The sequence below is a fragment of the Scyliorhinus canicula genome, chromosome 14 (genome assembly GCF_902713615.1).
Source record: "Scyliorhinus canicula chromosome 14, sScyCan1.1, whole genome shotgun sequence".
In the NCBI taxonomy this organism is placed as follows: domain Eukaryota; kingdom Metazoa; phylum Chordata; class Chondrichthyes; order Carcharhiniformes; family Scyliorhinidae; genus Scyliorhinus; species Scyliorhinus canicula.
The window spans coordinates 68,848,288-68,872,060 of record NC_052159.1 but is presented as its reverse complement, the minus strand read 5'-3'; the positions used below and the strand labels follow the sequence as shown (position 1 = coordinate 68,872,060).

At 45.3% G+C, this 23,773-nt stretch overlaps 1 protein-coding gene across 5 annotated transcripts in view; it reads right to left on the bottom strand.

Annotated features, from left to right (window-relative positions):
- Window positions 1-23,543, bottom strand: part of LOC119977432 (four and a half LIM domains protein 2) — a 76,071-nt gene extending 52,528 nt beyond the window's left edge. The window contains exons 1-2 of one of the 5 annotated variants that reach the window (XM_038818329.1): window positions 14,798-14,982; window positions 2,322-2,457 (exon numbers count right to left, since the gene is read on the bottom strand). In XM_038818329.1, coding sequence (XP_038674257.1) covers window positions 2,322-2,453 — 132 coding nt within the window. In that variant the 5' untranslated portion in view covers window positions 2,454-2,457; window positions 14,798-14,982. Of the gene's footprint in view, window positions 1-2,321; window positions 2,458-12,204; window positions 12,228-14,797; window positions 14,983-15,024; window positions 15,048-23,463 lie in introns of those variants that run through there. The other 4 variants (XM_038818330.1, XM_038818335.1, XM_038818331.1 and 1 more) reach the window with 4 other exon arrangements.
- Window positions 23,544-23,773: the final 230 nt, after the last annotated feature.

Sequence of the window (23,773 nt, the reverse complement as noted above, 5' to 3'; positions counted from 1 at the left end):
AGTTGTAAACCTCGCCAATGTGACGAGGGGGAAATTCCAAATATGGGGGGAAGCCTGCTAATTATATGGAAATGTACTGAATTGAGGTTCCTGCTCTTTCTGGGCACAGACTTCGTCACATCACTGGTGAGGAGCGGGGAGAATCAGAAATCGATATCTCACTGGTGTGAGTCCAAGCCCACATCGCCGTTTGCGATTACAGTGAATACGGGTGCAAAATTGTGAAAGATATTGGTAATTACATGAATTGCTTTGACAGTGAGAGGTGTAGACGATTCAGTTATTCTGCTATTCAGTTATATCATGACCACTCTGTACCACAATTCCATTTACTTGCCTTTGATGTTATCTTTTGACAAGTTTATATAACAAAAATCTATCATACCTCAATTTTAATTGATCCACCATCTGCAATTTTTCCGGGGAGGGAGCTCCAGATTTTCACTAACTGTGTGAAGAATTGCTTCTCTTACTTGACTCGCTGAGCATGGCTTTAATAAGACTGTGACCCTTCATTTTAGATCCCATCATCAGAAGCAATGGTTTCTCTGTAACCCCTATCAAATCCTTTCATCATTATAAAGCTTAAATTTGATCCCACCTCAGATATCTAAACTCAAAAGAATACAGGTCTCTTCAAGCACGTCCTAGAATCCATAGAATGCCGACAGTGCAGAAGGAGGCCATTCAACCCATTATGTCTGCACCAACCCTCTGATAAAGCATTCTACCTAGGCTCACTCCCCCACCCTATCCCTGTAACCCCACACATTGATCATGGCTAATCCACCTAACTTGCATGCACTGTTGCTTCACAGCACCAGGTACCTGGGTTCAATTCCTATTGAATACCTTGGGTCACTGTCTATGTGGAGTCTGCACATTCTCCCCGTGCCTGTGTGGGTTTCCTCCGGGTGCTCTGGTTTCCTCCCACAAATCCTGAAAGATATGTTATTAAGTGATTTCGACATTCTGAATTCTCCCTCTGTGTACCCGAACAAGTGCCAGAGTGTGGCGACTAGAGGATTTTCACATTAACTTAACTGCCGTGTTAATGTCAGTTACTTGTGAGACTAATAAAGATTTATTATTATTATTATTTGGGAGGAAACGGAAGCGCCCGGAGGAAACCCACAGAGACACGGGGAGAAAGTGCAAACTCCACACAGTTACCCAAGGCCAGAATCAAACTTGGATCCCTGGCACTGCGAGGCAGCAATGCTAACCAGTAGGCCATCGGGCCACCCTCATAATGTAATTTTTACCCACTTGAAAATGAAATGAAAATGAAAATCGCTTATTGTCACGAGTAGGCTTCAATGAAGTTACTGTGAAAAGCCCCTAGTCGCCACATTCCGGCGCCTGTCCGGGGAGGCTGGTACGGGAATCGAACCGTGCTGCTGGCCTGCTTGGTCTGCTTTATAAGCCAGCGATTTAGCCTTGTGAGCTAAACCAGCCCCTTGACATCATTCTGGTGAAATTAAGTCAAAAAGTGCTGGAAATACTCATTAGGAAATACTCCTCCATTTTGCTCAGTCACCTCGAGATAAGGCCAACATTCTGGGTGGAATTTTCCCATTTTGAAATTCAGTGTAGTGGCGGGCAGCTCTGGCGGTGCTTTTTCACTGGCCAGAATGGTGGAATCCCGCACTAGATTCTGCACTTAGAAGCTCATCGATTCTTCACAGGCGAGTTCCCTTCTGACTCATCTGGCAGGCCAGCAGTTGATTCATCTGCCCGCCTGCTGTCAGCTGGTCTGTTAGTGGGTCCCAGCCCCATATTTAAACAACAGTTCAGCACATTCATCACACTCTCTCCAGCCCATTTGTCTTCTCCAGATTGTGCAGGATGTCAGCAACCCACAGGAAAAAATCTAGCAGCCTCCAGACGAAGTCTGTTCCCCAGTTCAACCACCTTTCCCCTGAGCCTATCACCTGCGAGGTGTTAATGCCCCAGTTGGACCCCTACCCACTGAATCTGGAGTCTTTATCCACACCTTTCCAGTAAACTATGTGGTAGGTTTCGCTCTCACAACCCAAAGATGTGCAGGCTAGGTGAATTGGCCACGTTAAATTGCCCCTTAATTGGAAAAAATGAATTGGGTATTCTAAGTTTATAAAATAAAATGATGATATAATCGACAAGGAATACAGTGGTGATTTTCACACATTACCTCAGCGCATCAGCTGAAGGAATTTAAATTCAATTAACTGCTAAATCTAGAATTAAAAGTTAGTTTTGGTAATGTTGACGACAAAACTACTGGATTGTCTTAAAAAACAATTTTGTTCACTTCAAGGGAGGAACTTTGGTGTCCTTACCCGATCTGGCCTACATTTGACTTCAAATCCATGGCAGTATGGTTGACGGTTAACTGCTGTTTGAAATGGCCCATGAACCAAACCACTACTAAAAAGTTGAAAAGGAATAAAACCAGATGGACAACCTGGCATTGACCTAGGGACCAGAAACAAAAGAATACCTTGGTCAGTCATCCCTGCAAAGTTCTCCTTACTAAAACTTGGGTTGCGCCACAATTGGGAGAGCTGTTGCATAGAGAACTCAATATGTAGCCTGATATAGTCATAGTCATGGAACCATATCCGACAAGCAATGTCCCAGATGCCACCATCACTAATTTTGGGTACGACCTGTCCCAGGACAAACCCAGCACAGATCCACAGACTCTCTGTGCTGGTATTAAAGTGGTCAGTCTGAGCGGTCCAGCCTGCGCAGAACCTCATCTTCAGCAGTCCGAAGGTCTGCTCTGCTGTTGTCCTTTTCGTGACATCGAAGGCATTGAAGAATCCCCCCCCCCCCCCTCCCCCTCCCCCTCTCTTACTGGGCTTTGTTGGTTCCATACTGGTATCATGAGCCAGATCTCTGTGAATATCGCTTTCCCAAGGAGCCATCCCCACAGTTACTAAGGAGGAACGGACAGCTGCGACACCTGAGATTGTCTGAGGATGCAAGAGTCATGAGAGTACCCTGAGAAGCAATTACCCCTGTGGGATTCAGGTGGTCACACAACAGTTGCACATTGAGAGAGTGAAAGCCCTTTCAGTTTATGAAGGTTGCTGATTGACCCCAGGGAGATCTTCACAAATGTGGAATCAATTGTCCCTTGTACCTGTGGAAAACTGAATTGCATAGCTCTGACTGGCTGACTTTCCGAGTCTGTGGTGAATTGCACAAAATTATTGGCTCATCTGAATGGGCATTGGTGAGCTCCCTGACGCATTTGTGAGTGGCTGGTCGTGAGATGGCACATATGTCCCCCTGTAGAGACTTAGGTAAGATTTGCTGACATAGAAATTCAATGTCATGATGATTTTAAAAGCTACTGCCTCCCAATGCATAAGAACATAGACCTTCTTGATGGAACTGACAAAGATAAATGATGGAATCCCTTGACATCCTCAGCCATATTCTGCCATTGCCTCTGGCATTTGCAGGTAGTTACTCCACCTGCAGTACATTCTATCACAAGTCATTGTTCAACATCCCACTGGACCCTGGATGCCTGCATCCTAAACTGCCTATCCTTTGCTGGCGTTCTAGCAGTTGCTGTGCTTGTCCCAGGGCTACCATCTGCCAGTTCCTCTGCACCAGAGATGGAAGATGCACTGGATTCATTTGACCCATCTTGTATGCATGAGAGGAACTGCAAACTGATGGCAGGCAAAGATCTTGTTGCCGCAATTTTTAAGGCCCTTCCTCCTCTCCTGAGCAGTTTTCACAAATGGAAGGCCCTAGACTTCCATCCATCACACCCTGGTCTCTACCCACTCCACCGTGGACAACTCCATCCTTCAGCTTTACCCCAGAGAACTCTTGGTGTTGTTGCAGCCATGTAACAATGGACACCAGTACAATGAGTCTGAAACTGGAAAGTATCACTCGGCATCCTTCTTCAGTCATCTTTGACCTTTCCTCCACCACCTTCCACCCTCACGCCATCACCCTTGCTCTGCTTTTGATGACCCTCAATCAACCCTCCCACCCACACGACCCTACCCTTGACCAACTATCATTCACCCTAGAGTTTGCCCTGCCACCGCCGGCCAGCTCTTCAGCACATTAGAACTACCTTTCCCTACCCCCCCCCCCCCCCCCCTCCCCGTTACCCTTGACCTGCCATCCATCACCCTTGACCCTCCCACTATCACCTTTGACCTGCCGTCCGTTACCCTTGGCTCTCAGGACTTCACCATTGATGTTCCTTGAAGAACCCTTGATCTCCCGACAATCATGCTTGATCAATCCATAGACATTGATCTTCCCTGTGTAGTCTAGCTTCCTCCCTCTGTCCTCCATGAACGTCTGTAGGGCTACTACCTCCCTCACTCAGCTTATTCCGCCTTCACAGCCACCTCCCTCAGCCAGATATGCCCCTTTCACAGCTGCCAGCCAATCTCAATACATCATTACCTCCTCTCCTGTGGCCCAGCGAAGCTTCGCATACAAAAAAAAGCAGCTTCTATTATTCGAAATCAACCAGGAAAACTATCTCGCCAGCTTCATGCCATCTTTAACCAGTCATGAATCTGAAGACACATGTTTCTCATTTGCTGCATAAGTAATTCCAAATGTACAATTTAATTTTGCCAAGTTGTGTTTTAATAAGTATACATGACATGTTTATGTATTAAATGCAAGCTCCCATTGCTTGCCATCTGGATTTACCTTCAATCTAGATTGTGGGACACCATTGCCAGAAGCAGCATCAGACTTAATTTTTAAAAAATGAATTTAGAATACCCAATTCCTTTTTTCCAATTAAGGAGCAATTTAGCATGGCCAATCCAACTACTCTGCACATCTTTTGGGTTGTGGGGGTGAAACCCACGCAGGCAAGGGGAGAATGTGTAAACTCAACACGGACAGTAACCCGGGGCCGGATTGAACCTGGGTCCTCGGCGCCGTGAGGCAACAGTGCTCACGACTCCGCCAACACGCCTCCCACCGCATCAGACTTGCCGAACAATCAGGCGCCAACCTGGTCAATCTGCATCACAGGACTATACGTTGCTAAACAGTGGGAGCAGCATGTACCAAACACAGCTAAGTGACACTACAACCAATGGATTGATCAAAGTTCTGTTGGCCTTGATAGTAGCACTCATATCACAGGAATTTTTTTAAATGAGGCAAACTAATACTTTTAAAAAACACTCAATAATTATTTTCCTATTTTGGAGAAATGTTGTGGCTCTTTCGAATAATAGAACCATAGATAGAGGCCATTCGGCCTGTCAAGCCTGTGCCGGCTCCCTACAAGAGCAATTTACCTTGTGCTTCTTTTAAATTTAAAGTAACCAATTCATTTTTTCTCCAATTAAAGAGCAATATAGCATGGCCAATCCACCTACCCTGCACATCTTTTGGACTGTGGGGGTGAGACCCGCACAGACACGGGGAGAATGTGCAAACCCCACATGGACTGTGACTCGGGTTGCCTGGTGCTTTTACCCCAGAGCGCTGCAATTCCTTCTTGCTGCAGAGAATTATCCAATTTCCTTTTGAAAGCCAAGGCTGAATTTACCTGCACCATGCTCTCAGGCAGTACTTTCCAAAACCTTTTTTAAAACATAGTTTTATTGGTATTTTCCAGTTTTTACACTTTTTACAGAGTAACAGTTCAATCTATGGTGTACCTGGTATTTACATAGGAAGTCATTTCTTATTTACAGAGATTTGTACATATGATCCCCCCATTTGTCCTCTCTTCCCCCCCCCCCCCCCCCCCCCCCCCTCTCCCCCGCCCTCCCTTTCCTTCCCCTCGTTGGTAGTTTAGTTTTCCCTCTTGGTGCTCGCTCCTGCCCTGGGTGTCTCATTGTGTTCTGCTCCTGTCTGTCATGGTTTTTAGTTGATGTCTTTGCGGGGTCTGGGGGGTGGGGGGGTTGTTGCTGCATGGCCCGTCCCTTCCTCCCTTCGTTCTGTGATTCCCATGGGTTCCCTCCTCTCTCCATCTCCCTCTGCCTCTTTCTATTGTGTGTGTCCTCATTTGTTGCCCTACCTTCCTTTTTCCCCCTCCTCTCCCTAGTCGCTATTGGCCTCAAACAGGTCTTGGAACAGGCTCATAAATGGCCTGAATGCCTTGTGGAAGCCCTCGTCTGATCCTCGGATAGTGTATTTGATCTTCTCCAGGTGGAGAGATTCCGACAGATCTGCCAACCAGTCTGCCGATGGTGCTGCTGATAGCCAAGTCGAGCAGGATTCTCTGGCATTGATGAAGGAAGCAAAAGCCATGGTGCCAGCCCTCTTTCGCATATGGAATTCTGGCTGGTCCGATACCCCGAAGACTGCCACTCTTGGGCATGGCTCTATCTTCACCCCACAACCTTGGACATCGCCTTGAAGAAGGCTGTCCCAAACACGACAAGTCTAGGGCAGGCCCAGAGCATGTGGGCATGCTTGGCCAGGCCTCCCTGGCACCGTTCACATTTATCTTCCACCTCCGGAAGAACCTCCGCATTTGGGTTCTGGTTAGGTGGGCTCTGTGCACCACTTTGAACTGCATGAGGCTTCGCCTGGCACAGGAGGAGGTGAAGTTGGCCCTGCTCAGTGCCTCGCTCCAGAGTCCCACAACCCACTTCCATCCCCAGTTCTTGCTTTCCAAAACCTAATCACTCGTACGTAAAGCGGTTTTCTTCATGTTACCATTGCTTCTTTTGCCCATCAGAATGCCAAATCAGTGTATTCTGGTTCATGATCTTTCCACCAATGGGAAAGTTTCTTCCGATCTACTCTGCACAGACCCCCGATGATTTTGGACACTTCTTTCAAATCGCCTCTCAACCTTGCTTCTCTCAGGAGCATAGCTCCAGATTCCCCAAACCATCTAAATTAAGGCCTGCTGACATCTAGTCATTTACGATGGACGGCACGGTAGAACAGCGGTTAGCACTGTTGCTTCACAGAGCCAGGGTTCCAGGTTCGAATCCCGGCTTGGGTCACTGTCTGTGCGGAGTCTGCGCATTCTCCCCGTGTCTTCGTAGGTTTCTTCCGGGTGCTCTCGTGTCCTCCCTCGAGTCCCGAAAGACGTGCTGTTAGGTGAATTGGATATTCTGAATTCTCCCTCTGTGTATCCGAACAGGCACTGGAGTGTGGCGACTAGGGCTTTTCACAGTAACTTCATTGCAGTGTTAATGCAACCATACTTGTGACAATAATTTTTTTTTTTTTTTTTTAAATAAATTTAGATTACCCAATTATTTTTTCCAATTAAGGGGCAATTACCGTGGCCAATCCACCTACTCTGCACATTTTTGGGTTGTGGGGGCGAAACCCACGCAGACACGGGGAGAATGTGCAAACTCCACACGGACAGTGACCCAGAGCTGGGATCGAACCTGGGACCTCAGCGCCGTGAGGCGGTTGTGCTAACCACTAGGCCATCGTGCTGCCCCACTTGTGACAATAATGATTATTATATTATTATTATAAATGGGCAAACCTGTTATTTTCTGGATGATGAGAGCCAGTCCAAGACCTGGCAATGCCATCAGTAAATATACGCACTGGCACCGAACGCATTGCAGTACCCAATATTCTACTCCATTATAAATTAATGTTTACTTGAAGCAGCTCAGTAATGTAAATGGAATTTCCGTTTGTAGCACATAGTCTCCAAATCCTGAGGCATGTGTTGACTTGATAAAAAACAGAATCACTCTATTGTGGAGAAATGAATGGCTTCCCAGTCTTAGATGCCAATCCAGAAGTATCAGCAAGTAACTGGCGCACAGCAGGTCAGGTGCAACTGTTATAAAAATAGTGATAAAACAAAGTACTTAAGCCTGGCTGCAGTAATAAGAAGACATGAACAAAGCAGAAGGAAAGTTGACTCTCGGTAATATAGCAGCAAAGAACAACAACCCATCAACATACTTCATTGTTTAAACCTAAACAACCTCTTAAATTCATTGTAACTAAGCAGTCTAAGGTGGACATTTTGATTAGATCCTGTCTAAGGGATGATTTTGTCAAGAAACAGTGCAGGAGCAAACAATGACAGGAACGAAGGGTGCTTGTGCAATCAAATGCGATCCAGCACTGTGAAAGATCTGAAACAAAAGTTTAGCGCTCAAGCAATGAGTTGAGCAGCACCCCTGTTGCTCGATGCCACCAGAGGTGTTGTGTGTTGCTGCGCCTCCATAGTTCCAAATTAATTGCGGCTTCAGAGAATTATAATTTGATATAGAGGAACTTTTAAGCTGAGCTGCAGTTCTCACCTTTCTACTTCTTGCTCTAATTAGTGATTTTCATGGCTAAATCTCTTTGTCACACAGAAAAATATCCTGGAAAGTCAGAAATTTATTAAACCTTTCATTAAAACAAAAGGGCGAATTGCAACTCGTACATCCCTTAGTGAAATGAGGTAATTCCCTGGGAGCTGCAGCATTTCATGCTGATACCATTGGCGTCTCTGCAATGAGACAAATGCTGTAATGTAGTGTTAAGTACGGAGACAGGGCGCAATCTAATTCTGGTTTGAACTTTCCATTTTCCCAAAGGACGTCTTGTTTCACATCCAAAAGGACAGCTTGCCAATAATAACACAACAGGTGCTGATGCAATGTATTGATTGTGCCCACTGCCTCCTGGTGGTCTAACTATGTATGGCATGACAAAATGACGACAGTGATACTATTATGAAAATGAGCCACATGGGTTCAGTTCGGACAATCTCACTCACATAGTGTTTGATTGTTTTTAAAAATCTTTTTATTGTCTTTTCTCATATTTATAAACAGTTGTTACTTCTATACATTACATTTTTCTTGCACGCGCTAATATGCTTTATTTTACAGAGAGGTTTGTTTTGTCCTCCATTTGACTAACTGTATGTATATTTTGCTGCCCTCTGGATCGGTCTATGATATCCACTCCCTCCTCTCTCCCCCCCCCCCCCCCCCCCCCCCCCCCCCCACCACCCCCCCCCCCCCCCCCCCCCCCCATTGGTTTCAGCACCCTTCCTCTTCTCTCGTGGTTCCTCATTTTTCTCCCCCCGCCTCCCCGGGATGCGCAGTCCTTTGGTTCTTCATCTTTTTGTTCCCTGGCTTACTCCTCGTTGCCGGCCTCGAACAGGTTTCGGAACAGATCGACGAACTGCCCCCAAGTATCCAGGAAGCCTTCCTTTGAACCCCAGGTGGCGTATTTAATCTTCTCGAGGTGGAGAAATTCCGAGAGGTCAGTGAGCCAGTCTGCAGCTGTGGGTGGTGCTGCCAATTGCCAGCTGAGCAGGATTCTCCGGTATGCGATTAGGGAAGCGAAAGCAAGGGCGTTGGCCCCCTTCCCCATGTGTAGCTCTGGCTGCTCCGATACCCCGAAGATTGCCACTATTGGGCATGTCTTCACCCTCTCCCCCACAACCTTGGACATTGCTTCGGAGAAGACTGTCCAGAACTCAGCAAGCTTGGGGCAAGCCCAAAACATGTGGGTGTGGTTGGCCGGGCCCCTCTGGCACCGCTCACATTTGTCCTCCACCTCCGAGAAGAACCTGCTCATTTGGGTTCTGGTCAGGTGCGCTTTGTGCACCACTTTGAGTGGCATTAGGCTGAGCCATGTGCAGGAGGGGGTGGAGCTCACCCTACTTAGTGCTTCGCTCCAGAGTCCCCATCCCACTTCTGTCCCCAGTTTGTCCTCCCATTTTTGTCTACTCCCGTCCAGTGGTGTTTGGGCTCTGTCCAGTAGCTGTCCGTATATTTTCCCACATAGCCCCCCCTTCTCACTCTTGTGCCAATCAGTTCCTCCGGTAGTGTGCTTTCTGGGGCCCCGGGGTACCCTACTGTCTCTTTGCGGAGGAAGTGCTTTATTTGGAGGTGTCTCAATTCCTGTCCTCTTGATAGTTCCCACTTCCTCGTCAGTTCGTCCAGTGTCGCCAGTCTCGCCCTACGTAGAAGTCCCGACCGTCAGTGTGCCCCCGTCCCGCCTCCATCTTTTGAAGGTGGTATCTAGCATGGCTGGGGGAGTCTGTGATTGCCGCAGATGGGGGCCATAAGGGACATTTTGGTTATCCCGAAGTGTTGTCTCAACTGGGCCCACATTCTCAGCGTGGCCGCTACCACTGGGCTCGTTGTTTACCTTGTTGAGGGGGATGGGAGTGCTGCTGTGACCAGGGCCCAGAGGGTTGTTCCTTTACAGGTTGCTTCCTCCATTTGTATGCAATCTGTGTCGGGTTTCGTACCCATCCCCTCACTTTTTCCCCTGTTACTGCCCAGTGGTATTATTGTAGGTTCGGTAGAGCCAGGACCCCTCTGACGTTCCCTTTTTCCAGTGTTGGTTTGGGAATTCCTGGGTTCTTTCCCTCCCACAAAAACGCCATGCTTAGCCTGTCTATGTTTTGGAAAAAGGCCTTGGGGATGAAGATCGGGATGGATCTAAACAGGAAGAGGAACCTTGGCAGTACGCTCACCTTGATCTTATGCACTCTCCCTGGTAGGGAGAGTGGGAGTGAGCCCCACCGTTGAAAGTCTTTTCTTACTTCCTCCACCTGGCTGGTCAGGTTCCACTTGTGGATCTGTGTCCAGTCTCTGGCTATTTGGATCCCCAGGTACCGGAATCTGTTCTAGGCCGTTTTGAACGGGAGCCCCTTCAGCTCTGTCTCTCCCCCTTTTGGGTTCACTGGGAATGTCTCGCTTTTGTCCAGGTTACGTTTGTAGCCCGAGAAGGTTCCAAACTCTTTCAGTATTTGCAGTATTGCCTTCAGTCCCCCCTGTGGCTTTGAGACATAGAGGAGCAGGTCATCTGCATAGAGTGAGACTCTGTGCTCTCTGTCTCCTCTCTGGATTCCCTTCCAGCGTTATGCTTCCCGCAGGGCTATGTGTTTGATTGTTTTAAATATCTTCAGTAAAGTATTTTGTTGGAAATGTTTACTTTCTTTTCTTGCCTGAAGTTTCTTCTGAGTTGTGATACTTTTCAGCAATGTTACTGCTTCTAATAATCTTTATTAGTGTCACAAGTAGGCTTACATTAACACAGCAATGAGTTACTGTGAAAAATCCCCTAGTCGCCACATTACGGCCCCTGTTCGGTTCCACTGAGGGAGAATATAGAACGTCCAATTCACCTAACAAGCACGTTTTTCGGGACTTGTGGGAGGAAACTCACGCAGACACAGGAACAACCTGCAAACTCTGCACAGTCAGTGACCCAAGCCGGGATTCGAACCCCGGTCCCTGGCGCTGTGAAGCACTGTGCTGCCTGTGTCATCAATGGTCAGTGGATAGGATTTCCTAGGGTGCTCTGTGCTCATCCTGCAAGTTAGCATGCATGATCTGATAAGCGTCAGCCTTTTCTCATCTCAAACCTTTGGAACTGATTTAAGGCAATCAAAACCTCCCTTTCAAATGTCGTCCCGAGCTTCAAAATGGAAATTTGAAAGAAAAAAAGACCAGAGAATATGAGAACAGGTGAGGAAATGATAGGATGCCCAAAATTAAAACGTAATGATTCCATTTAATTAAATTTTAAGACATTTATGTTCTGATTCAGGATAAACATATTATTTCCCTCAACCTGCAGTTCCAAAAATGCAAATTGTCTGATCACACCTTTCACATGGTGTATGCCATGTCGCTGAATCAAAATAGCTGTTATATGTGCCAATATTTCAATAGTTATTACACTCTATAAAATATTTGTTCAGAATACTTTGAGACATTTGAACATAATAAAGCACTATGTAAGTATAAAAACGTTATCCTTTTCCAATAACAAAAAACCTTGTACCTTGTACTATGTGTTTTGTACTATTAGTATTTGTTTCATGTGTCATAATGCCTGAGATTTAGTAAACTTACATTACCAGGAAGACATTCAAATGTACCTGCTGGCAGTTTAAAAGTTAATTCAGTTATTTCTTGATCAATGCATCCTGCTTAAACAAATGAATTCAAAAACAAAATAGCTGTAAAAAGGCAGAACAAAAGGAAAGAATGCAAATGTTAATGAGAAAGCTTTGTAACTGTGATAAAAGACCAGCAGGGTTTTAAACAGAAACACATTAAGAGGTGTTATTAAATTGTAGTCGGCAGTAACTAAATTAAACATTCAACTTCCAGTAGCTGCAGGGGAATAAGTATTTCACAGGTTTTGTCAGCTTACACTTCATGCATTGTGATTAAGAAATAAACAGTAATATTACAGCAGTGGATCTAATCAAATATGATTTATTGAAAATATAAAATAAACACTTACGTTTATATAATGTTTATCATGTTGTTAATAAGAGCCAAAAGAATACTGAAGCATTTTTGAAATAAAAGAAAAGCTTGCATTTATATAGCAACTTTCACATCCTCTAGACATCTCAAAGTGCTTCACAGCCAATTAATTATTCCTGAAGTATAGTCACTGTTGTAAGATAGGAAACACAACTAATTTGACACATAGTAAGCTTCTGCAGTGTGATAATGACCAGTTAATCTGTTTTTATGATGTTAATTGAGGGATACATATTAATCAGGGCACCAGGGACAACTCCACTGCCCCTCTTCAAAATAATGCCATAGGATTGTGCATGGAGATCAACATCAATCACTGCTGGTGGATCATAAACTCAGTAAAAAACACTTTTCTGTGCTCAAAACTTGCTGGCCTTCCAATGCAAAGAACTGTTGACAACTGAGTGTTCCAGGCTGGCACATTCCAAGGCATAGGGCTACGTGCTGAGGGACACACTAAATCTTGGGACAGCAGGTACAAGGGGTCAATGAAGAAAGGCCACTTCCCAGCACAATACACTGAGCTAAGATCAGGAAACAATGTAAAACGCTAAAGAACATTTGATGTGAAATGTGAATATTCACTATATACACACTAAATATAACCTGCAATGAGGGCAGCACAGTGGATTAGCCCTGCTGCCTCACGGCACTGAGGTCCCAGGTTCGATACTGGCTCTAGGTCACTGTCCGTGTGGAGTTTGCACATTCTCCCCGTGTTTGCGTGGGTTTCGCCCCCACAACCCACAGAGTGCAGGTTAGGTGGACCGTGGATTGGCCATGCTAAATTGACCCTTAATTGGAAAAAATGAATTGGGCACTCTAAATTTATTTTAAAAAATATAACCAGCAGTAGCAAGTGTAGTGAAGCAAATAGATCTGTGTCTGATTCCTCATGTACTGTATTGAAAGCAAGATCTGTATTTCACTTGATATATTGTCAAGCTTGAACTACTGTGTAATGTAATTTATAAATTGCATGATTAGAGTATATTTTTGTGAAAAAAATTCCCTTCGTGATCAAGATGAACCCTCAGTTTAACATCTTATCCAAAAGACAGCACCTCTGGTATTCCTTAAACCATAATATTTTGTGATGCAGTGGGGCTTAATTCTGCAACCGTATGATTTTGAGGCAAGGGTGCGACCAACTGAGACACAGCTGATACACAATGCAGTTTCTGGTGTTACTGAAATTAAACATTGCAGCATCTGTAGGGGGAAACAGTGTTCACATTTCAGGTTTGTGTTATTGACCTGAAACTTAACTTTCTCTCCTGTTGCCTGACCTACTCATTATAGCCAGCTTTCTCAGTTTCTATTGTTAACAGTCATTTGGTAATAGCAACGTCACATAAACAGCAATGAGATGAACCATCAATTAATCTGTTGCAGAACTACTTTTACAAAATAAATAAAAATGGTTCCCTTGAAGAGGCAGTGTACAACTAAATAATTCAACAGGATATTGGGCTACATTAGTGCGGCATGGTGGTGCAGTGGCTAACACTGCTGCCTCACAGCACGAAGGATCTGGGTGTGATCCCGGCCTCGAGTCATTGTGGAGTTTTCACACATTCTCCCGTGTCTGCGTGGGTCTCACTCCAACAACCCAAAGGTATGCACGGTGGGTGGATTGGCCATGCTAAAATTGCCCCTTCATTAGAAAAAAAAGAATTGGATACTCTAAATTTATGTTTAAAAAAGGATATTGGGCCACATAGATTCAAAAAGTTCCAAATTCAATTCATGGTCCAGGATGGGTTAATTGGTTTCGGCTGGGAAGGCAGTTATGGGTGTCTTGGGCTAGGTTCTTGCTTCTTACTGAGCTTGGTTGTGACATCCTGCGGTTGAGCAACATGCCGACAATATCCAGCCTAGCACATGAGGATGGCTACTTTTGTGAGGCATCAAAGTACTGCTGATAGCTGTGGAACTGTACACCAACAAAACTCTGCACCTCCTGAGAAATAGGGAGAAAACCAAAGAGGGAAAATGTGGACAAACCCACAAAAAGGCTAAATAAGGAATATTTAATGAAAAGAGCATAACACCCTATTTAAAGTTTAACAATCATCAGCATTTTAATAATGAAATACTGGAAATATTAGTTGCCCTAAATTGACTTGTAGTTCATGATGTAAATTCCCATATCTGAAAATGTTGCACGATGATCACTGAGCATGTTATCAGTCCGATAGTTACTTATAATCGGGGATCACCTCATCGGACAATAAGAGAAGGATTATGTAGGATGAAAAAGAGAGAGGTCAATTTTTTAAATTCATTTTCATGAATGCTCCAACTGGACTAATTATGGGGAGGAATTAGGTACAGATCTATTTGCAGTTCCTGAACTACCCTGTAACTATTTAATAAATCTTTTGCTTTATCAACCTGTTAACTGAATGGCTCCAGGGAGTAGAAGCTACAGTCCGTTGATATTTAATTAGACCATGCACCTGAAGCTATGAATTTGAAAAGGCAATGAAAGAGAAACAATGACTGCATAAAGTAATTATGGTCAAAAAAGTCAGTGCAAAAGTTGGAGAGATACCCGTCCTTACCTCAAAGTTGAATACAGTGATCTTCACTTCCAAGCAAATGAATGATAGAACAAGACAAGGGGAGAGACCCACTGCTTTATTTGACTGTCAAAGCTTTGTACGAGGTAGTTGACGGCAGCAATTAAGCAGATAGGGATTCTTTTGCCAAACAGTCTATAAATATAATCTCTCCAGCAACTGCTGTCCACTAGAGATAAGAACCATTATTGCGGTGCACAACGTCTTACCTTTTAAGGTATCAGAAATTTAACAACACATGGCCTTCAACGGAAAATCTGTACAGATAGAAAATATAACCACTTGTACTATTACCTCAAGGACACACTATAAATTGGGAATGAACCATGATCAAAATCAATCATAACTTGGTCTAATTTTGATATCTTTACAGTTACATAAGGAACGGAATATTCCCCCAAAGAACCCAAAAACCTGGGATTTAGATTCATAGATATAGAATGGTTCTAGATTGTGACAGACTCTAAATAAGCTCTGCTGGTGACCTTCAGGCTGATTGTTCTAATCTCTAATCAGTAAACCAGTGCAGTCATGGCCATGGTCAGATTTAACTATTGTTCTCACAGTAAGGTCACTATAATCAAATATGACTAACTTTCACCAACAAAGTTAGTAAGAAACAATCATAGAATCTGCAGTAGAAGAAAAAGTTATCATACATTTTAATACAGGGCTGAAAGGTCACAAGGCTGGATTTTATATGCCCCCCCATTGGGGGACAGGTAAAATGCGTTGAGTGCCCAGGTACCACCATATCACCTTCCCTGAGTTCACTGCCATATTACAGGGCTATTGGGGGCACCACAATTGGCAGCCCACCCGCCATATTTAAATAAATAATCAAGGGTCAATTGTGCTAGCTACTAAGCCAATTGATTCTGATAATGCCCTGCCCATTGCATAAAACAGTTGGTGTGGGCAGTCGGGAGGGAGTGAGCAGCCCACTTTTTGAACAAATTCATCAAAGGGCTGGAAAGAGTGGCCGGTGGCTCTATCTTCAGTGGCTGTCCTTTCCAAATTGGGTGACACCTCCGCTAAGACAGAATCCCCATTTCTTCCTACCTGCCTGCTGCATTTAACCCACCACCCCCAATGCTAATGTACCCAAACCCTCGCTGCCCAAAACCCTGAACTTCATTGTCGTTGGGATCTATTGGAAGGCATTCCTGGGCCTATTGGGATCTATTGGGCCTTCTTCTTCTTTCTGGTTGCAGTCCTGGAAGTGCCCACTAATGCCCATTGGCGCTGTTGGAACTGATGGAGCTGCCAGCCAACCAGATTGTCTGGCAGCTCACGAGGGTGGGTCTTCCTCCCCAGTGAGGGGTGGAAGCCCTTCACTGCCACTGTTTAGCCCGCAGCGTGTTATGGCTGAGGAGGAGCTGGTGTGGACTGGGTCGTCTCCACACCGTCTTTGCTTCCTGGAATGGCGAACCACCTGTCCACCGTATTATACCTATCAACCCATTTCTAGATGGATGTTATTTATTAAACACTGTGTAGCTGGTAGCATTGTGGTAATATTACTGGACAAGTATTCCAGAGACCCATGCTAAAATTCCAAAAGTATCAGTTTAAATCTTGCCACAGAGGTTTGTTGGGTTTTGAGTTTAGTTGGTAAATCATTTATATTACCATTATCAGTAATGATGACCATGAAAAATGACTGTTTAAAAAAATATCTGGGTCACTAATGTCACTAAAGGAAGGAAATCTGCTGTTCTGCCCAGTCTGGCCTACATGTGATTTAAAAGCTACAACAATAAGGCTGACATACAACTGTCATCTGAGATGGCATTCAGTTGTACCAAACCACAACAGAAAAAATTGAATAAGAACAAAACAAAATCCAGATGGACCACCCAGCACTATCCTGGACATCAGAAATGACAAAGGCACATAGTGCAAGTACACCTTACTGACATCTGGAAACTTGTTCTAAAATTGGGAGTGCTGACCTACAGACCAGTCAAACGACAGCCTGACGTAATCATACTGACTGAATCATATCTTACTGCTAAAGAGCTAGACTTGTCTATAACCATCCTCTGGTATAACCTAGCCCACCAGCAGGATTAAGGTAAATAAGGTGACGGAATAATGATATTCCATCAGGATAGAGTGAACCTGAGAAATCTCAACATCTGGATCTCTTGAACTCTCATGGCATCAGGTCAAACATGGGCAAGGAAACTACCCGCTGATTGCTACCTCTGCTTCCCGTTAGCTGATGAATCAGTACTCCCATATTGAACATCATTTGGCAGAGGCTTGGTCGAAGAGGTATGTCCATGACAGTATTTGTAAGAGTGACCACTGAAATATCCTTATGGAGATGAAGTCCTGTCTTCATAGGTATCCAAGGATAATTTCCTTAGGTTGCGTGGCACTACCACAGTCCTAAATGAGGTAGGTTCAGAACAGATCCAGCAGCTCAAACCCTGGAATCCATGAGATGCTGAGGGCCTTCAGCAGCAGCAGAATTGTTTAACCACAATCAGTGATCTTATGTTCTGGCATTTCCTTCCCTCTATCATTACCATCAAGTTCAAAGGATAATCTCGGTCCAATGAAGAGCTCTGGAGAGAATACAGGAGCAGTACTAGGCATACCTAAAAATGAGCTACCAACCAAGTAAAGCTACAACATAAGGCTGCATAAAATCAGAAGAAATAAGAGAAAGAGTAGGCTATTTGCCCATTGAGCCTGCTCCACGATTCAATAAGTTTATGGCTGGTCTGAATTTGGCCTTATCTCCTCTTTCCTACCTGCCCCCTAATAACCCTTGACTCACTTGTCAATGAAATATCTGTCTAACTCAGCCTTGAGTACATTCTATGACACAGCCTCCACTGCTCTCTATGGAAGAGAATTCCAAAGATTAACAACACTCCGAGAGAAAACATTCTCCTCATCTCGCTCTTAAATGGGAGATCCCTTCTTTTTAATTTATGCCCCTAGTTCTGGGTTCCCCACAAGAGGAAACACCTTTTCAGCATCTACCCTGTCAAACCCCCTCAGAATCATATATGTTTCAAAAAGATCATCTCCTATTCTTCTAAACTCATGTTAACCATGTATGTTAAACACTGAAACAGCATGCAATTGAGCTAAGCAATCAACAGACCGGATCTAAACTTTGCAATCCTGTCACATAGTGTTGTAAATGGTGGTGAACAATTAAACATCTAACTGGTCAAGATGGTGCCATAAAAATTCTTATCCTTAATAATGGCAAAGATGAGCACATCAGTGCAAAAGACAAGGTTGAAGCATTTAAAACAATCTTCAGCCGTAAGTACCAAGTGAATTATCCATTTTGGCCTTTTCCTGACGCCCCCCAGCATTATAGGTGCCAGCGTTCAGCCAATTCAATTCATTCCACATGGTATCAAGAAACTGCTGAAAGTAGAAAGTGCGTAGTGGGAGAGGGGTCAGTATGGGAGCAGGTAGAGGTGGCATCATGTAGGGGCACATATTTAGGGGCGATGGTAACGGCACCTCTGCCATTCCCGCTGACTCGGTACTCTCCTGAGGGTATGGGGGCAGTAGCAGAAGCATCTGGGAGTGAAGGGAGTATCGGTGTGGGCTCCAATTTGTGGGAACCACCGGTTTGTGCCGGGGAGGCTGGACGGAGGGTTTCAGAGGTGTCAGGGCTTGAGTGGCTGGCGGACCCATTTATTGATGGGAGCTTTTTATGTTTGGAGGATTTGGAGAAGTTTGAACTACCAGGTGGGAATGGGTTTTGTTATCTGCAGATGAGGGATTTTGCCCAGAGGCAGGTCTCGACCTTTCCGCTTCTATTGCCCCGGGGATACAGCATAAGGTAGTTTCGAAACGGGAGTAGGGGCGGGGAAGGTCTCGTAAATTTATAAAGAGCTCATGGAGTGGAAGGGAACCCAGATAGGGGAGGTAAAGCCGAAGTGGGAAGATAAGATGGGTAAAGAACTGAAAGCAGGTCTGTGGGAGGATGCTCCGAGTAGAGTCAACACGTCCTTATCATGTGCCAAGCTCAGCCTGATACAATTTAAGGTGGTCCACCGGGCACACATGGCGATGGCCCTGCTGAGCAGGTTTTTTGAAGGGGTGGAGGACAGGCGTGGGCGGTGTGTGGGAGGGCCGGCAAATCAGGACCACATGTTTTGGGCATATCCGAAGCTTAGGGGATTCTGGCAGGGATTTGTGGATGTCATGTCCACGATACTAAAAACAAGTGTGACGCCGAGTCCAGAGGTGGTGATTTTTGGAGTGGGCAGAAGACCTGGGATTCCAGGGTGTGAGAGAGGCTGAGGTTTTGGCCTTTGCCTCCCTGGTAACCCGGAGATGGATTTTATTCACATGGAAGGACTCAGAGCCCCTGAAATCGGGGTTTTTTATTAGTGACATGGCTGGGTTTCTCAGGCTTGAGAAAATCAAGTTCACTCTGAGAGGGTCGACGTTAGGGTTCATCCTGAGGTGGCAGCTGTTTAGCGACTTCGCGGGGAAAATTAAACTGTCAGCGGGGGGGGGGGTGCTTAGGGAAGGAGGCGTGTAGGGGAAGATAGTTTAGGCGTGATCAGCAAGTGGTGATGTGTTATCTGTGCTGGTCTAACATCGATTGCAACTGGATGCAGTAAAACGAGAAACAGGCTTCCGATACAGGAGATGGTCCAACACTGTTTTATTGAATCTGTTGATTGCTGTACTTAATCTGCTGTGGGTTGACACTCTATTAACCTAACTGATCACCTCCTATTGGCTTGACCAAACTAGCTCTCTATCACACTGATCGATAGTGCACGGCGACTATCTCCCTAGCCATGTCCTGTGAGCGAGGGAGTGCCTTAATGCCCTGTGGGCTTTATAGTGGTGGTGTCCTGTCTGGTGATTGGTTGTTCTGTGTCGTGTGTGTTCATTGGTTATCCTGTGTGTCAATCACTGCCTGTCTGCATCTCATGATATACATGAGTGGATATTATGTAATCACCCCCTTTTAAAATAAATTTTGGAACGTGGCTGTATATGCATGCATAACTATGTACAAGTGGGGAATGAATGAATATCTGTACATGGGAAGGTGTGTATCGTGCAGATACAGAGCAAACTGAACAAAATTTACAAGATTTAAGTCTATAGATTCAGTCTTTGTGGTGGCCAATAAATTCTTGTTGATCGCCGCAGAGGTGGAGGGGGGGGACGCCGGTACCTGGACAGGTGGGATGGCTGCCTTTTCGGTGGCCTTGTGGGCAGGTGGGATCGCTGCCAGATCGGTGGAGCGGACCTGCATAAGGCCGCGTAATGCCTAGGCTTTCCACACTGTAGAGATCGCCTTCCTTTGGCTGGATATTGCTGCTTTAAATGGGCGGAGCCACAATTTGGACACGTCATGACGCTGATGTCAGTGCGTTCCGTGCACCATCGCACATGCGCAGTGCGGTCGGCCGACGTTCGCACATGCGCATTGGGGACTTCGGCCTCGTCGTCTATCCAGTCGCGGCGCGCATGCGTATGGACCCGGGAAAAGCGCGCGGAACAGCCACTCTCCTCGATGCTCAGGCCTTGTATTTTTGCGATGGCCTGCACTCTTTCTGCCTCGTGGGAGACTAGTTTTGCATTTTCTGCCGCCCTGATGCGGGAGTAATGATTCCTGGCATGCTCATGGACAACGCACGTTTCGATGGCGATGGAGAGGGTCAACTGTTCGATTTTGAGGAGCTGCTCCCGCAGGCAGTCGTACTGGACCCCGAAAACGATCTGATCCCGGATCATAGAATCAGCCGTTGAGTCATAATTACATGACTGTGCTGGGAGGCGGAGATGGGTCAAGAAGGACTGAAAAGGCTCATCCTTACCCTGAAGCTTCTGTTGGAAGATGTACCATTCAAAGCTCTCATTCACCTCAATCTCGCAGTGATTGTCGAATTTTAGCAGAACCGTCTTGTACTTCGTCTTGTCTTCACCATCGGCAAACATGAGCGAGTTATAGATGTGGATGGCGTTCGATCCCGGCTCTGGGTCACTGTCTGTGTGGAGTTTGCACATTCTCCCCGTGTTTGCGTGGGTTTCGCCCCCACAACCCAAAGATGTGCAGGCTAGGTGGATTGACCATGCTAAAATGCCCCTTAATTGGAAAAATGAATTGGCTAATCTAAATTTATAAAAAAAAAATAGATGTGGATGGCGTGGTCCCCTGCAGTTGACAGGAACAGTGCGATCTTTCGGGCATCTGATGCTGCCTCCAGGTTGGAGGCCTCGATATACAGGAGGAACTTCTGTTTGAAGACTTTCCAGTTGGCGCCGAGGTTGCCGGAGATCCGGAGTTACGAGGAGGTTGGATCTTTTCCATGCTGCTGGATGGCTGCGTGCTGGTCATTGCAGATTCACTCGAGGTAGGTTTGTTAGAGTTAACAGCTCTTTGGTACCATGATGTGTTATCTGTGCTGGTCTAATATTGACTGCAACTGGATTCAGTAAAACGAGAAAAAGGCTTCTGACACAGGAGATGGTCCAACACTGTTTTATTGAACCTGCTGATTGCTGTACATGATCTGCTGTGGGTTGACACTCTATTAACCTAACTGATAACCTCCTACTGGCTTGACCAGACTAGCTCTCTATCACATGGTGATGATGTTCATTGGCCTGTGCACTGCGACTATCTCCCTAACCGTGTCCTGTGAGAGAGGGAGAGCCTTTATGCCCTGTGGGCTTTATAGTGGTGGTGGCCTGTCTGGTGATTGGTTGTTCTGTGTCGTGTGTGTTCATTGGTTATCCTGTGTGTCAATCACTGCCTGTCTGCATCTCATGATATACATGAGTGGATATTATAACAAGTGGAAGGGGATGGACTGGGGAACTGTGTATGTAAGCCATGTTGGCTGGGTCTGATTGTTGATTAGGGGGGTGTTATTTACTGAGTTTTGTTTGCATTTGAAATTGTTGTTATAAAATCACAAATGCCTTAATAAAATGTTGAGCTTAAGTCAAGAGGTGAGGTGAGAGTGATTGTCCAGGACATCAAGGTAGCAATTGACCTAGTATGGCATTAAGGATCCCTGGCGGGAGTCATAACTAACACAAAGGACGATGGCTGTGGTAGTTCGAGGTCAATCATCTCAATGTCATGACATCACTGCAGGAGATTCACAGGGTAGTGTCCTCGACCCAATCATCTTCAACTGCTTATTTATTACCTTCCCTATGTCATGCATCATAATGTCAGAAGTGGAGATGCTCATTGATGATTGAACAGTGTTCAGTGTCATCTGTGGCTCTTCAGACAGTGAAGTGGGCACAAACTGTTTCAGTTTGTGCCCACATACAGCACAATTTGGACATCATTCAGTCTGGACTGATAAGTGGCAAGTGATATTTGCACCACACACCTAGCAGACAATGGACAAAAGAGATTACAAACACCTCCCCTTGGTGTTCATTGACATTACCATCACCGAATCCTTGGCATCAACATCCTGGGGATTACCATTGCCCAGAAATTTAACTGGACCAGCGCACAGATACTGTGGCTACAAAAGCAGATCAAAGGCTAGTATTTTACGGTAAATAACTCACCTCTTGACTCCTCAAATATTGTCCACCGTGTACAAAGTACAAAACGTTCAACTACTTTTCTTTAGACTATGGTCCCTTATTCTAGCCTCTCCAACCTCTCAAAACCGACCCGAAGCTTTCACAGAATAATGGGGCAGATCCTCTGATGAGATTGCCACTCTGCTCAAACTTTCCCCTGCCTCAAACATTTTTGCTGGGACGTCCGAGATTGGTATTACCAGAAATGCAGACAGCAGCGTCCCTCAGAGAGCTCCGCTGCAGCAGCATAGAATCAGGGAGAAGGTAGGACACATTCCTTTTTATGGCACTAGCTGCCATATGGTAAGTTTAAAGGTCCAGTTTGAAGGTATGTGAATGAATGTTAGTGAATGAATATTGGTGGATGGGTGAATGAATGAGTGAATGGGTTGGGTGGTAAGATGGGTGAGGTAAGTGGGGTTTTTTGTGTGGTTGCGATGGCATTTTTGTGGGTGCGATGGCAGGAGGGTGGGGTGGCAGGAGGGTAACGTGGCAGTGGTAAGTGGGTAGAATGGCAGAGGCCACACGGTGTGCAGTGGTAAGCAATGCTGCCTTACGCGCCAAGGACCCGAGTTTGATCCCAGCCCCAGGTCACTGTCCGTGTGGTGTTTGCACATTCTCCCCGTGTCTGCATGGGTCTCACCCCACAACCCAAAAGATGTGCAGGTTAGGTGGATTGGCCACAATAAATTGCCCATTAATTAGAAAAAAAAGAATTGGGTATTCTAAATCTATATATTTTTTAAATGGGTAGGATGGCAGTTGGGTGAAGTTGTAGTCGGGTATTGGACTGGGTAATCGGTGGGTTTGTTTGGGGAGACTCTGGGGGAGTAGATGGACCATCAGTGTGAGTGATTGGAGGGTCAGTTCTATAGTTATCCAAGAGTTAGACTTGGATTTTTCTGTCCAACATTTTCTTGGTAACTATTCAGGTCAGTAAACCGGAACTATTCGAAATCTCTGACGCTAACTCAGATTTGGAGACATTCAAAGAAGACCCAAGGAGCAGGGAAATTTCCCATTGGAAGTTAAAGCTTTCTGGGCAATTCCCATTTGGTCATGCGGGCAGGACTTCAGCATACCTCATCGTTCATCCAGTCCCTGGTGATCCGGAGACTATTGGGTTCCTGGACGAGAACCCAACAATTTGCAATTTGTAGAACTGTAAGGAAAGAATACTTTGTCACAGGAGTGATAACACTGACCAACAGGTATCATTTATATTAAAACAAACATCAATTTAAATACAGAATCAATCACAATAGCAAGAAAGTATCAATTTTACAGTTAACAATTAAAACAGTTCTTAGATAAAAGGAAAATCTTTAATTGTGTTGCCTGCAACTATGTAGATTCCAATTAAGCAAGGCAATATAATTCAGAGACCATTCA